This window comes from Diospyros lotus, chromosome 5, assembly GCF_014633365.1.
Source record: "Diospyros lotus cultivar Yz01 chromosome 5, ASM1463336v1, whole genome shotgun sequence".
Classification (NCBI taxonomy): domain Eukaryota; kingdom Viridiplantae; phylum Streptophyta; class Magnoliopsida; order Ericales; family Ebenaceae; genus Diospyros; species Diospyros lotus.
In genome coordinates, this window is record NC_068342.1 from 42,051,754 (window position 1) to 42,068,041 (window position 16,288).

The following is a 16,288-nucleotide window of genomic DNA, read 5'->3' on the forward strand; positions in this document are numbered from 1 at the left end:
AATATTTCTGATAAACCTTTAAAAATAATATAAATTTATAAATTAATTATAATAAACTATTACAAATTATCCGCACCAACATTCTATATTATAAATAAGGTTTTTACGTGAAATTCATTGAGTTGAACTCCTTACTATCACTAACGAGTTTTAAAGGCACTTGTATTTATAATAAAAATGTGCAAGTAACTAATTAATAAGAATAATGAATTTAAAAATAATTAAAATTTGTATGAACATAGAGGTTACTTAAAGATAATACGCTAAAAATAAAGTAACAAATTCTATAAATTTATTATTGATAATAATGAATTATGTCACGTGAACTTATGTTAGATTGCAACGTGAATGATTTTGTAATTAAGAATGAATATTCGGTTGATTTGATTATTAAGCTGACAAAATTGTTTAAATTAAATAGAATGAACATGTATTAAAAATCACACAAAACTAATTGAATAGTTTCTCAAATCTAATAAATTGAAAAAATTAAAAATAAAGCCAACAAAAATCCAAAAATAAAAATAACATGCAAAAATAAAATTATTTTTAACATTTAGTTGGTTTAATTATTTTAATTTTTTTTAATACAAATATTGAACTGAGTATAAATAATCAAAATTATAAAATTTTAAATTTAAATCAAATTGAGTTACAAAGTGAATCGGTAATTTTAATCAGTTCAATTTAATTACTTCCCATTAATCAAATTATCGCTCATCCTTATTTATAACAATTTGTTAAATTATTTAAAAGGTGCATCATCATGTAAAATAATTTAGAAATTTATACTATTTTTAAAAATTTGATATTCCCCAATATTATCGGTTCTCCGAATTTCTTTCAAAATCTCGAATTCAGATAGAGAGGAGAAGACGGCGGCGATGATTGTCGTACGACGGGCGAAGAAGCCGACAATTGACCGGTTTGACCCATCCACCGTTGCCCACATATATAGCTCTCGCTCGACTTGTCCACGGGATCCAAACCCCAAACCATTTAGAGCAACCCACCAACGTTGAAATCTTCGAAGCCGTCTCTTTGTCTCCAACCCAGATCACGAGCCGGCGACCGGCGGCAGCCTGTTTTTTGTTGAGCGCCGGTCGCGTTCTTCTTTCAACTCAACGATAAGAGAGGCAACAGAGAGAGAGAGAGAGAGAGGCGGGCGACGAGTGTATGAGAATTTGAGGTGCCAGAAAGCTTCGATATTTGTGGGTTTTGGTGGGTGGGTGGGTATGGATAGAGTATGCAGCAAGCTTCGGAACCTGGATGCTTACCCTAAGATCAATGAGGATTTCTACAGCCGTACATTCTCCGGCGGGGTCATCACCCTTGTTTCCTCCTTCCTCATTCTCTTGCTCTTCTTCTCCGAGCTAAGTACGTCGCTCTAAGAAATAGCTTTCTTTTTATTCTGGAAATTTGGGGTTTTTATTGTTCAATTGTTCTGTGTGATGTGAAGTTCTTCTGATTTGATGGCTAATTGTGCGCTAGATTTGTGTATCTACAGGTAATACAGTTTCGGGTTTGGGAATTTCTTTAGTGGGTTGTGTATATAATCGCCGATATTGACACATTACTACATCTCTATGGAATTCCTTAAGTTTAACTATGCGGTGGAATGATATTATGTGTTTCTGATTGCTTTATCATTGTGATTCAACTTGTAAATTTGGAAATTATGAGGCTCCTGATCAGAACTAAACAGACAAGGAGGTTGACGCAAGGAACATTGATGGAGACAAAGTGAAATTGCGAAAAATATGAATAATTGAAAGCGGGGAAGTTGGAAAACATATATCTTGTATGCTGAAGTTCGGGTTATGTTGTTTGAGTTGTCTACTTGTCTGTGCCTTCATTAATGATAGTTCCCTCTATAGAGAATTCTTGTTGCAAGGTGAACATATAACCAACTTATTGGTTATTATGTACTCCCTGAGACCTCAGTCCTTTGTCTTGAAGAAGAAGAATTTACCGGCAAGCCATTAAAAACCCTAGCAACAAGAATTATTGTATCAAACCACCTTATCTGATATGATAACAACTTAAGGCCATACATAAAAATGCATCATATCTAAAATTAAGAAAATAATTTAATGGAATTTTGTTTTTGAAAGATAAAAGATACAACATTATGAGTGGAAAAAATGAAAAATAAAATTCAAACACGCTATTGACAACCTGCCTTTCAGACTTTCATCAATTGTATTAGGCTCTTCTCATTTTACTCATTAAGAAAAATAACTGATAAGGGGCCATGGGTATAGAAATGACATGTGATTGGCATCAGCATTTTTAAAGGCTCTAACTGCACTCAAGAGCAAAGGCCTTCTAGAACTTTAGAGCAAAGCGCGCACTCAAATCAAAAGCAAAACACAAATGTTAGAAAAAATAAAGAGAATCAAGAGATATATAATAACTGCAAGTAAATTACTAGATAATACTGTCTAAGACAAATTAATGCTAAAAGAGAATGAGATTAGGAAAGTTATCTTCATCATTAGAGTTATGGTTCTCATCATCTTCCTCACCAGTGCCATCTAATTGATTTCTACTAAAACTGGCTGTGAAGTAGAAGTTGAATTAAAGCTGGTGTTCCAGTTGTTGTGTTCCCTCCTTTATTTATTATACTGAATCATTCTTTTCTACAGCACTCCAAGATATTTATATAATAGATGGGTGTGTGTTGGTGCATTAGGGTGCATAGTAACAATTTTTTTTTTTTTAATAATTGTAAAACAATAAAAAATCATAAAAATAAATAAGCATGCCTTGTGCTTAAGAAAAAAGTGTGCTTTAGCATTTGTGCTTTGCTTTGACAAGAAAAGGCAAAACAACTATGCTTTGTGCCTAAACTTGCTTAAGCGTGCTTGTAACAACCCTGATTGGCATGATAATTTCTAAATTAATTAGAATATGACATTGTAAAGGCGTGACAAAAAAATGTTATCAAAAGGGAAAAAAACCAGCAATTTATTTATATATTTTTATTATAGCAAACTCATAAAAACATTTGTTGTAGTCTATATATTTAAAAAATAAGTGTAAATAAAAATTGTGATTTTTATATTCATAAAAAGGTTATAAGTTTGCGGAGTTTCAGTTTTGATGATTTCAATGTCTAAATGAGGATTAGTTGTTGGAACATAAGTTATTACTCCGTAAACTTGGACTTTATTGTATGTTTGCACAAGTCATGAGCATTTGTTCCACAAGTGCTCAAAATCTGATGCTTTTGAAGTGTTTGCGTCATAACATGACCAGACTAAATGCTCCACTAAGTTAAAACTTTTAATGGACCATTTGGATGTTTGTTTCTGTTCTTGATTTCACTCTTCAATCCAGAGGGCACCTTTCATAATACTATCTTCATGTGCTCCTCATGTACTGTTCTTTCATACTTACTTTTGCCATGTGAGAATGTGGGATATCAGTGAAGCATGAGCAGGTGCAAAGAAAATAATTTAGGCAGTGTCACCCATTTGTTATGATAGTTGTGGTAAAAAATTGTATGATATAGAGCAACAAGAATGCAGAAACAGTAATTTGCCATCATCATAACCATAGCTAAATATTTCTTAAAGAGCACAGAAAGTTTAAGAATGGCACAATTATGTAGAGTAACAGGAATGCAGAAATGGTAATTTGCCATTATCATAACTATAGCTAAATATTTCTTAAAGAGCACAGAAAGTTTAAGAGTGAGCTTTAGAATTTTCAGGGGCAAAGGAAGTGTCATGTAGAATTAGAAAGTGAAACCTAGAAGAAAAAAAACTAGGAAATGAGGAGTGCAAACATATGAAGAACTGAATAATCAATAACAGAGTCTATAACTAAGGATGCTAATGTGCGTGTATATATTTGTATGACTTACATTCAAATATCATTCAATTACATATCAATCCAACCAATGAAGCATCGAATTACAGATCAGTCAGCAAATAAAAATCAAACTACAAAGAAAGCCAACAAGAAGTTGGACAAAATCCTGCTAAAGGCAGGAATCGAACCATGAACCTCGGTTTCAGGGCCTCTGCCTTGCCAATGAGCCAAGGCATCATTGGCAAGGATGCAGATGCATATGGCAGGCAAGAATATGAAAAATATGTTTTTGATTAGGTATGGCACCTTAGAACATAATCATTATATATATTGGAGGAGCTTAACTGGGGCAGATCAGATTTGGCAATTGATGAGCTGGATGATAATTGCTGATGGCAGCAATAATCACGGAACTGATACCTTGTGGTCAGTTCAGAGAAATAAACCGTGATATTTTTTATTTTTCTGTTTCTATTTGTTTTATGTCTGTATGATGAACAATGATTGAGAATAAAAGGAAAATAAGAGATAGGATAAGAAGGCTAAATGAGAGTTTTAAGCGCTTTTTTTTTTTTTTTTGCATGATAAAAAATTATAACTTAAACATTGCATCTGAGCATGTTTTAGAAACCGCCTCTTCGCAAAAATGCAAAGGGAAGGCTGTGTATGAATCTGACCCTCCCCTAATCCTCACGAATCGGGGAGCCACCCTTTGTTACATATGTGATATTTGTACTTCTAAGCCATTTGTTCTCAACAGAACACAAGGCAAAAAAATAGGAGAAAATAGCTGGAAGATGCTGAAGAGCAAGCGATGCAAGAGTGTAGTTGAGAGAAAGCAGATATTTTTAAATTGGATATGAAATTTAGTCATATCAGGCAATATGAACTTGGTAAACACTTAAGAGAGAAGAAACTATGTGGTATGGACTGGGACTTGTAGTCCCTACCTAAACCCTCAAAATTGTCCAAGATAAATAAATATAAAATATTACCCCTGAAAATAGTGCATAACTTTAGTTCCAATGATAGTAAGAATTATTTGCGGTATTAATAATGTGTGAGCACCCTTTGGTGGAATATAACTTGATCAAATTATAATGTCCACACTTCAAGGGTGTATCTTTTAAGTGTAGATGAGTGAGGTGGATCTGAATTACTCTGGCTGACTAAAGTTCTTGGCTAGTTGCTCATATGATGGTAGTGATGATAAGGTGCATCAGGAGATAAGTTTGAGCAATTGAAGTAAGTACTACAGCTAATTAAAGATCTTACATAGTTGCTTGTGATGATTATATTCATTTTCCAGAGATTTGATATGACATTCTACTAGTAAATCAGATGAATAGTTGTATGTTTTATTCATGAGCACAGCTGGATTTTTTTCATATAAAGCATGCCATGGAGGTGACATAGACTATGTATTGTCTTCTTAGTTTCCTTGATATTAAATGTCTTTATCATATTTGGGATTATAAACACTAAAATTGGATGCATACAGTAATGAAGCCAGACATCAACCATGCCACTGTATCCTGACTTATTTTACTGCAGTTGCCTGCAGTAATGGAATTTTTGACATCATGCAGTTTTGAATGCATTTTTTAGTAAAACCATTCTTTGTTTCTCATTCTACAAGTGATTGTTTCCCCAGATGTTAATTGTAGGACTTAAGACCTTATGGAAAAAATTCAGCTCCCCTTCTTGTTGTTCTTATTCATAAATACTGATGCATTGTTCTGTTTCAGGGTTATACCTCCATACTGTTACTGAGACTAAGCTTGTAGTGGATACTTCAAGGGGAGAATCCTTACATATCAATGTAAGTATCATTGTGTTTTCTTGGAAATACCAGTTACGTTCTATTTCATTACTATTATCATTAATATTTATTATGACAGTCCCTGCTTCTATATTTATGATCTCAAATATGTACTGGAAGTTGTGCTTCAATTGGAGGTTTTGGTAAATTTTCAACCCTTTTCCCATGAAAGGATCTTTTTATGCACACAACAGGAACTTGTGAGATTTATAAAAAATAACTACTTATGATATTGCTTTAAAAGAAAAAAAAAAAAAAAACACTAACGACCCTGTTTTTCAATGAAAATGCAGTTTGATGTGACCTTTCCAGCCGTTCCATGTTCATTACTCAGTCTAGATGCAATGGATATCAGTGGAGAGCAACATCTGGATATTGTATGTGATGTTACTCAAAGTTGCTTCTAGTCAATTGATTTAAAGTTTTCACTAGCCATAATGCTTGCTAAGCAATGGCAGTTAGCTTGACCAATTATTTTACCCCATTTTTATTTTTTCTGATTTAATTCTCCTTAGTATCTGTTTCCAGTTCCTGTTTCTGATTTATTGTGTATGCATGTCTTTAACTTGCAGAGACACAATATATTCAAGAAGAGAATTGATTCCCATGGCAATGAAATTGAAGTTAGAAAGGATGGGATTGGTGCCCCTAAGGTTAGCATAAATACTAATTTGTGCTTAGATTTCTGAAGAAACTGTGTTCAACATAAGTTGCTTAAGTTGAACCTATTTTTTTAAGAATTGTCCTCTAGTGATATCCATTAGGCCCATGCACATTGCCATCCCACTAGGTGGGTTGACTTCATGAATTCTAGATCTCCAGCCATCTCTATTCATAGCCATATCCTTTAAAAGGTCATTATATCTTATGTCATGTCTATGAGTTTCCCGCCAAGTTGTCTTGGTCTTCCTCTCCTTTTTCCACAAATTTCCTTCATTTTATCCACTTTTACATGTCTATGATCTAAAAAATTTTGAGGTAGGCTCAAATTGTTCAATCTTATCATTTAACCCAAAAGTTTGAAGTTTGGTCTTCCTCTCCTTCTTTTGCTACAAATGTTTTATTTACAAATATGCACTCATCATGCTGAAATGATCCTGTTCAAATGTCCCCTTTGGTACATATGCCTATTTGTGTTCATTTTCTATAAAAATTGAGACTGGAGTTTCAAAGTATGTATATATTTCTGGCTGGAGTTGTCAAATGTGTATAGATGTATGACTTACGTAGTATTCAGATTATGACTTTTGATATCAACAATCTTGCAAAATGTATGCCATTGCTCTAGTAGTATATTATTCATTGTTGGTTGTAGTTGAGTGATTTCAAGGGTACTAGAACTAAAACATCTAGATTTGGTTTAAAAACATTACTTGGCATTACGGGTGGAACTGGAGACTGGCACTGTGGCTGTTTGAACTTTGAAGAAAGGTAGGATGGTTGTTCTTATCGGGAAAAAGGAGGGAAAAGTAAAACAAGAATGAAGAAGGAAGGAGGACAATTTTTAAGGTTCTTGTTTATTATTACTGAATTTTTAAGGTTCTTGACAATTTTTAAGGTTCTTGTTGGGGTAAGTGAAATTTTTAGGTCTTTAGTGGTGGCTTGGATGCTTGTCGGTGTATTCTTTGCTTTTCAAGGTGCATAAAACCCTATGAATGGTTGTAGCAAACCAATATACCACAGTTGTCTAAAATGCTATATGGATTATGCAGTTGGTTGTGCCTGTAAAGGGGATCTGGCTTGCATGTGTTGCCAAGAGCCAAAGCCTAGTCGGTTAGCTCTTCATGGCATAAATATTTGTTCCTTTATTTGGAACTTTTGGTTGTGTTGGTGATAACAACAAAACATAGAAAGACTGGAACAACATAACATTGCATTTTTACCATACTGTAAAATAGATGACATTGTATATTAACACTCCAGCGCTTAACTAACAATTGACTTACATCTTGTTTAACTTAAATACTTCTTGTTTTTCTACTGGTATTTTTTTCTTTAGGTCTCTTTGTCTGATTCTGTAATAGGCCATTAATATCAAATGGTCTAACTAAATATGGAAATATATGCTAGGTTTTATATGGTAACATAAAGCAGCATTTAAGTTAATGTTCCATAGTATGTAGGAGCATACAGTCTCAAGTTTCAATTAATGTTCACTTGACTTAGGTATAAAAATTGATGGACTGGTTCATCATAGTTCCAAATTTTTCTTTCCATCTAATATCAGGTTTGGTTTTGAGGCTTTCTAAATGATCTTATGATGAAATCTTTGGGATGTGGAGGCCAGCCTTTCTTTCCTTCTTCCTTTTAATGTTCTTACCTTAATGGTAGATTAAAAAAGCATCAAAGGTCCTTAAACCCCCCCCCCCCCCCCCCAAAAAAAAAAAAATAAAAAAGAGCATAAAAAGTGACGTGGGGTGACCTTTCTTCAGGTAGTGTTTACACAAAAGCACTAGAACCTATAACAAGTTTTCTGTGTTGGGGGGGGGGGGGGGGGGGAATTTAGGGATTGGTGGACCTATTATCAGGATTTGGCATTGAACCATTCTAGATGGTTTTTATGATGAATCATTTGAAGTGGATGCCCCCCTCTCCCTCTTAGATGTCATGTTCTTAATCTGTCAGTACAGTCAAAAAGCATTGAACATTTACACAAAAGTACAATATCTTGTACACAAGTGAAAGAATCTAAAATTTTAATCAGAGGAAAAAGAAATGCAATGGGAGAGGGATGCCAAGAGCATGGTTCTGTAGCCTCTTACGATAGAGGCCTAATTTTGATTCTTAATTATCAGGCAATTTGGTATTATTTGTTGTGCAGAAGTTGAAAACAATGTGATGCCTGGGATGGGGTTTCTCACCATTTACTTGCATCTTGATTGTGGTTTCATTTTGGCTTATGTTTTGTCCTCTATTGCAGTATTCAAATACTTAATTTTTTATTCTGAAAGAGTTCTTGGGAAATTTCATGTTTTCTCCCTTCAAGGCTACCTTGAAGGCACTTTACTTTAGAAGTTCATTCCTTTCAGCAAAGTTCCACAATTATGGTCTCTTGCACCTTATTTCTATCAACTTAAATAATGCATTGTCTTGGGGTAAGATTTTCTGTCATAAGTGTTGAATGGTAAAATATTTTGTCTCAAAACTCAAATAGGTATTCGCACATGACAATGAAATGATATTATTATTACTATTTTTTTGGTTTACCTTCACAGATTTATTTAGGAATTCTCCCCCTTCACATTCTCTCCTACTTGTCTTCTTTTCTTTGTTCTTTAAAAATTTAATTCATTTTGTTGAAAATGCAGATTGAGAAGCCTCTGCAGAGACATGGTGGCAGGCTTGAGCAGAATGAAAAATACTGTGGTTCGTGTTATGGTGCAGAGATGGTAGATTAGCCTATCTTCTTTCTCGTCAAAACTTTTGTAAATACATAGATATTACTATTAAAGTGGCTAATTGGAAAAAGTGTATTGGAATATGTCTTTTGAGGGTTTGTAGCAAGTGCAGTGCTCCTGCAGTTGGAAGGGTCTTATTTGTTTTGAAATTACAGTAGCAAAACTTACCTTGTTTCAAGCATCTCATTGATTAATTGAAACTTTTGTCAAATTTTTCTTCTTTGCACCATTCACTGATCACATTAAGTGAGCATACACCACCCATAAGTTTTTATTTTCAATCCTCAGACTCCAGTTTCCTAAGTGAGCCAATTAATGTATGAATTACAAAATCCCAAATCAGGCATGAAATTTGCAGCATAAAGTATTTGAACTGATGGATGCAAGTTCCAATGGATCGTATGTATAGTAAACCCTTTTGATAACTTCAGTGCTTTAATATTAGTATGATAGAAGATAGGTGATCTCCCATACACCTATTTCTGAGATAATTTGATTTATAGGTGTGTATGTTTCCGTATATCTCAATTTTCTGCTATGAATTCTCACAAGTCTCTTATATCAGGATTTGTTTATAAGATTCTTTGTTCTCCTTTGCAGTCAGATGATGATTGTTGTAATTCATGTGAAGAAGTTCGTGAAGCTTATCGAAAGAAAGGTTGGGGGATGACAAATCCAGATTTGATTGACCAGGTTATCTTGTATGCAGCATCTTTTTTTCCGAATGCATCTTGATGCAAGCAACCATACAAAGCAACCTACAAATGTATTCGTGTTGGTGTTTGTTCTGGTTATGGAATGTTTCTATTATATGATTAACATGCTTGTTGGAGGAAGACATCTCTAAGGTCTATAAATTGGAGAGGCGAGTTTTGACTTTGTTTGAAGTTGTGTGTGTCTAGGACTGTCAGGAATCAGTGTTTAGGGGTGATATGGAATTAAAGCAAAGGTATACTGGAAAAAATGAGTTGATTTATGCTTAATTTTGGAGCTATTAATGGTTTTTCAAGGATAGGATAGGATAATTTTTGAAGAAAAAGAAGAGTAGGAGAAATAAGACTATAAATTTTACTTAGATTACTATGAGATTAATCCTTGAGGGATGGCTGCATACAACTCACAGAACCTTCACAAATTTCATGCTAACTTCAAAATTTAACTCTCTATCAAGTGAAACCAAAGCAGTTAGAAGCAGGCAGGTTTCTTCTATGCTCCACTAAGTCCATCATTGCACTTTGAAAATTGAGAAATAACTGATTAGAATATTATAGACCTGACAACAACCCGATCCTTAAGAAAATGATGAGTGCCTCTTATTGCCTTTGGGAAACAGACTATAACATTGCCTAAATATCCTTTTTCGGTTAAGAAAATCACATTTCCTTGATTACTCAACCCTAATAAAATATAAATAAGTCTTTCTGACAGCATTTCGGCTTACAAATTATTTGCAACTAAATTTAACTCTCCTTATGAACTATTATCATAACTTGCCCCTTCAATTCATCTTTTTTGTTGCAAACAAAAGAGGCTACAAATGGCTTCACACATAGTAAACACGATAACAACAGTTGCTTTATCCTGCCATGATATGTAGACACATCTGACCCTCTTCCTGGGTGCAACATTATGCTGTACCTTCCAGTCTGTTTTATGGTTCAGTGAACATTTCACTGTTAAAGTGAAAAAGTCAGACAGTAAACAGATACAAACATTGAACAAGTATGGTTGCTTCATGCTTTTATGCCCTTGACTGTATCACAACCTTCAGAAAATCATTGCATATGTTCATTTCTTTACTTTTATTTTTAATTCTGAGAAATATGACCCATGACACCAGTGCACAAGAGAAGGTTTCGTCCAAAAGGTTAAAGATGAAGAAGGTGAAGGATGCAACATTCATGGATCATTGGAAGTTAGTAAAGTGGCTGGGAACTTTCATTTTGCCACTGGGAAAAGCTTTCATCAGAATGTTCATTTGCATGAGTTGCTGACTTTTGAAAAAGATATATACAATGTAAGCTGCCAGCTCAATCTATTATCCTTTTTTAATACATAGAAGTGAATTTTCATATATAGCACTTGTGTTAAGACTCCTCAGGCAGCAATTATTTTTTTTCACTGTCCTTTATTATCAGCGTTGTTGTGTGTGTGTGTGTGTTTTGGGTGTCAAATCTAACATTTTTATCAATGTGATGGTGCTTATACAGATAAGCCACAAGATTAACAAGTTAGCTTTTGGCCACTATTTTCCAGGAGTTGTAAATCCACTTGATGGGTAAGTTTGCTTTCTCAATTTATTGGACTGCTTAATTTGATGGACATGATTGATTACACATCCTGCATTGGTCTGGATGCCTAAAGTCCATAACAAGTTAGAGGCTTTAACTTGGTTTGTACAATATGCAAGGTATTACGGGGTTTAAGGGAGGTGGAAGCCTTTTTAGTATGATGGTTGACATGATCGTGAATTATAATAGTATGGGTACACAAGCACACCACTTGGGAAGAGTGTATTAGAGGTACTACATGCTGATGGAGGAGTGGTTGCAAGCTTGGCACATGATGACTTATTTTCAAGATTCTCTGAGATAGAGCCATAGGAGGACCGTGCATTTACTGGTGGTGTGCCAATTTTACTGTGAGACTATGTCATTATCCTAGGGAGGGTTTGAGAAAATTCCTCCTGGCCTATTCACATGTCACTGCAGAAGCCAATAGTACGATTATCTTACTTGTTTGCTTGTGCCAGGTCCATTTACCACACATTTGGTGACTGAGAGTGTGCCTTGGGAATTGCCTCAAAATCTGGGCCTAAGTATTAGTGCATATGAGTACCTTGTAATGAAAAAATTCAGTTCATGCATAACAGCTGTGAGAGCATATTAATTCTTTATCCTCTCCCCTTTTATGCTTTATCAGGATTTATTGCTGCGGTAATTCATGTCTTTGAAAACCAAGTTTTCATATCGATATATATGAGGCTGTAATTTAAGTAAAATCTTGAATGTTCTATGAATTTGCAGTTCTGAGTTCAAGAAAGCCTGCTTCCATATTGTTGCTTTAGTGGTATAATAGTTGTGCATTTATACAGGGTGCAATGGGTTCAAGAAACACCAAATGGAATATACCAGTATTTTATAAAGGTCAGTATTCGTAAGGGTTCTTATATGCTTTCTTGTCACTCTTTTCTTTGTTGAACATCCTAAAAGCTAAGACAATCAGTGATGTAAGGCATATTGTGTCTTAGAAGGCGAATGTTCCAAAAGTTGTGCCACTGTTCAAACTTTCAGTTGGGTTGTCTGTTTTCATGCTTTTGCAAATTTTCACTATTTCTGATTGATTTCCTTTTCATATTTCACAAAACATAGTAAACTGCATTACTAAAAGAAGTGCAAGCCTACACATGCAGATTTTAAAAGCCAAATGGAAATCCTCATTGCTAGAAAAACTGTCTTGTGAGATAAAAGATTCAAACATTTGTAAATGGATTACTACACTTGATTGTTGTTACCAGGAATCAGATATTTCAAGTAACATGGACAGCACCATTTCTACATTACCTGGAATATGCATCCTTTGAATCAGAGATGTACTGCAGTGAATCCTATATCAGCCACAAGTTGGAATATTTTAACATATTTCTAAATCTGAATGATTTGCTTTTGGAAGTTGGATTATTAATGAATGAGGAACAAAATTTGTTCTCTTATGTCCTTATATTGAACTTGGAAATAGAAATGCAAGATTCAAGAAAATGCTAAAAAAGGGAAGAAACTCTGACTTCCGAAAATCTGTGGGAATACCAAGTAAAATCTATTGATGAAGGTCAGGTGTTACCTTGTTTGGCACCTTTCTAACACAATCTTGTTTATAAGGCAGAAAGAAAAATGAATTTATTAATTTATGCACCGCATAGAAGCAAATCAATGCGGTGCATAATAGGTGCGGACCTAGTTAGCATGCAGTCATATTGGCTACAAACTTTTTTGTTTTATCTGTAAATCAGGCAAATAAAGAAGAATGCCATTAGGGGGAAACCACTCACAAAAGAAGTGCACATATAAAAGAGAAAACATGAAATACCTATATGGTGACAGGCAGAAAAGCCCTTCTATAGTCTGCAAAAAAGACAGAAATCTAATTAACTCCCTCAGCCACGGAAATTGGAAGGCGAGTAAGATTTCCTTCAAAGAATGAATGGGGACTCTGGTCCGTCAAAAGCTCCCTTGTTCCTCTTGCACCAAATGCTTCACATCATGCAAAAAAGGAATCCAGATGTTTCACAATACACAAGTTCAAGCCAGGAGTTCAAAAAACCTGTCAGCGAGGTCTGAGACATCATTCATTGAACCAGATGACCTTTTAGCTCTAATTTATAATCCTTCAAGGTAAGTTTCAAAATTGGAACCTCAAATAGTTTCCCTTTAGCAATAGTGCCATCTGTCCATCACAGTGGATGGTTCTTTGGTCAACACAGTATTCTGCATGCATTACCTTCCTAAAGCGTTTGGTATTTGGTAATGTACTCTTTATATAGACCATCAATGATGCTTGATAACCTTATTTATTGTATAAGACAAAATTGTTTGATTGTCTCTTCTATAATCACCATTATTGTGTCCATTCTGGCACCTGAGGAGAAATTCAAAATTCATACTGTACCCCAATGACTACCAAGAACCTATGAGCTTGCCACTGCAGGGTCGAAGGAGGGCCAGACTATGTAGCTTTGACCCCTTTGAGAGGCTGTTCTCTTGTATGCTAGGATATAGTGGTCAAGCATGTTGGACTAGTGCTTCTGCTTCCGTCTTGTTTCCATTTTCGTTTGTCTCCTTATGTTTGCTTAGTTACAGATACAATGCTTTGAAATTTCAACATCAAAATCAAGGCCATTTACTTGAATTTTCCGTTTTACTTCCAGGTGGTTCCTACAATTTACACTGATATTAGAGGTCGCACTATTCAGTCAAATCAGGTATTTCTTCATGTACTAGAGATGGAACTTTCTGATTATTATCTTCCCGTTGGATCATGCGTTAAAATGAATGGCATTGGTATATACAGTTCTCTGTGACAGAGCACTATAAGAGTTTTGAACTGGGTCGGCTTCAGTCACCGGCAGGAGTTTACTTCTTTTATGACCTTTCTCCTATTAAGGTAGGTTTCTTTTCCACTTTGAGCAAGCTAATAGACAACTAGACTTCATTCTGCAGCCGACCAGTCTTTCACTGGTATAGTTTTGATGGCAGAAGAATCATTTACGCACTTGTTTATACTTTGATATCTTATAAATTTGTACCCCAGTGTACCCTAACCATCTCCTCCTTAGATTACTTCAGTATCAAATGTAGTTCTAGTCTGGATGCAGCACATGCGAATTTGTAGTAACAAAATTTTGCTAGAAAATTTTCAGCCCTATGCATATGATATGAAAGCGATGGGAGTCATAGCAACACATCCAAGAAATCAGCACGTTAATCTGTACATTACATTTGCTTGGCGCAGGTGACTGTCACAGAGGGACACGCACCATTCTTGCACTTCGTTACATATCTCTGTGCAATTATTGGAGGTAAGCACCCAGTTTATTAATTTTCCATATCCCTTTCCTTTCATCGATACTTGAATAAATGCTGGTTGACTTCCAATTAGTATTTTCTGATTCCAAAAGCTCATTGTAAGCAAAGTGCATGCATACCAGTTGAGTAAATTGAATTGGTCATAATTCAATTGAAAATTTTGCCAAGTCAATATATGGTAATATTTAGATTTGAATTTCTAGAGAATTGGCTCTTAATGATTCAAAAATCTGTTGTTTATGAAAACTAGACTGTTTCCACAAAATCTGTTGTAATTATTCTCTATTTTTTCTTTGTTGGTATATGTTTATTTTGAGGTACTGGTAAACTGCAGTGGTGAATGCTTGTAAATTCAAGGCATTATGACAATACATGGTGTGGTAGTCTAAGCATGCCTCACAGGAAGAAGAGATCAACATGGAGCTACTAATTTTAGGACCCAGGAAAATTGTATAGGAAGGCTTGGATTTCATTAGCAGGGCCCATTTCTTAGTGGCTTGAACTTTTTGGAACAGTCCAAATGTTAACTAACTATTAAATGGTATTGTATCATGTATCTGGGACGATACTCAGGGTGATCTCTCCAAATCGCACAATATATTAGACGATTGCGTGCTAACAAAGTGGAATAGGACCTTATAATTCATTGGGTACCAAACGATAGAAGCATTAGGCGATATCCTTCCCAATGCTTTGCATGATGCTACAAACAAGTCTTGATGGTAACACTTCGATCTGAATTCTGAAATGAATTCATGTTCTTGTGGCAATGATGTATTTGGTTTAGTGTTTACGACAAACAAAGGTTAGGTTTTTGTATTAGCTTGACCCCAGCTTGGTCTGTATTCCTTTTGAACTTTTGTATTTGTTTGTGCAGGTATCTTCACAGTGGCAGGGATTGTAGATTCATTCATATACCATGGGAAAAGGGCTGTAAAGAAGAAAATAGAAATTGGCAAATACAGATGATGTTGGAGCTGGCCATTGTGGACTTGACTTGCCGGTTGGCTTGAGATGAATTTTGGAGTGTTTATTTTATTTGTTTACAGGAGGTTACAACGAATCTACAGCTCTGGCTTGCTCATGTGCTGCCTGTAGTTTTAACTAACTTCTTATTCGTGCCTCAGCTTTTTGATCCTAAAATTATGGATTTTGTTCAAGTGTAGATGGAAGTTTGATTTCTCACTTCATGATGATATCTTCCAACTCTAGTTGATGTCATAAACACCAAATATGGAAAGATGCCAATTAAAGGGGAAATGCATTTAATCTGAAAAGGCAAAAGAAAGATGTTCCCATGAATCTGTTGCTTTGAAAAGGTTGGAGAGGAAAAGTAAGGATGTGTGCATCTTGGTTTGATCATATGATTTTTAGGATAATTGTATGATTGTGGTTTTATGTCTGTAATCGTGTTGGTTTCAAAACAGTTATAGATTATTGTATGCTAATACTATATTATAAAAGATAAGATTATATATGTAACAATTGGTGACCATGGTAGGCAATTTTTCTGTTTTTTTTTTTTTTTTTTTATCATAATCGTATTTATATTCATTTTATTCAATTGTTAACCATGTCTGCCAAATACGGTTAGATATTAACTAAATCTAATTGATGCTCATATCCAAAAAAAAAAAGAAAAAAAAAGAAAAAGAAAAGTCCTTGTT

At 34.7% G+C, this 16,288-nt stretch overlaps 1 protein-coding gene across 1 annotated transcript; it reads left to right on the top strand.

The window, feature by feature from the left end:
* Positions 1–847: 847 nt before the first annotated feature.
* Positions 848–15,832, top strand: LOC127801428 (uncharacterized). The gene is made up of 13 exons (XM_052336584.1): positions 848–1,377; positions 5,568–5,641; positions 5,935–6,018; positions 6,214–6,294; positions 8,950–9,030; positions 9,640–9,732; positions 10,880–11,056; positions 11,250–11,317; positions 12,134–12,185; positions 13,964–14,017; positions 14,107–14,199; positions 14,548–14,614; positions 15,499–15,832. The coding sequence occupies exons 1-13, from the start codon at positions 1,236–1,238 to the stop codon at positions 15,588–15,590; spliced, it is 1,158 nt and encodes a 385-aa protein (XP_052192544.1). The 5' UTR covers positions 848–1,235; the 3' UTR covers positions 15,591–15,832.
* Positions 15,833–16,288: the final 456 nt, after the last annotated feature.

Excerpts from the sequence above, each read along its gene's own strand:
- LOC127801428 (XM_052336584.1), top strand. The coding sequence starts at position 1,236 with ATGGATAGAGTATGCAGCAAGCTTCGGAACCTGGATGCTTACCCTAAG. Across the intron at positions 9,031-9,639 it reads CGTGTTATGGTGCAGAGATG|TCAGATGATGATTGTTGTAA; the intron begins GTAGATTAGCCT and ends TCTCCTTTGCAG. Across the intron at positions 11,057-11,249 it reads TTGAAAAAGATATATACAAT|ATAAGCCACAAGATTAACAA; the intron begins GTAAGCTGCCAG and ends GTGCTTATACAG.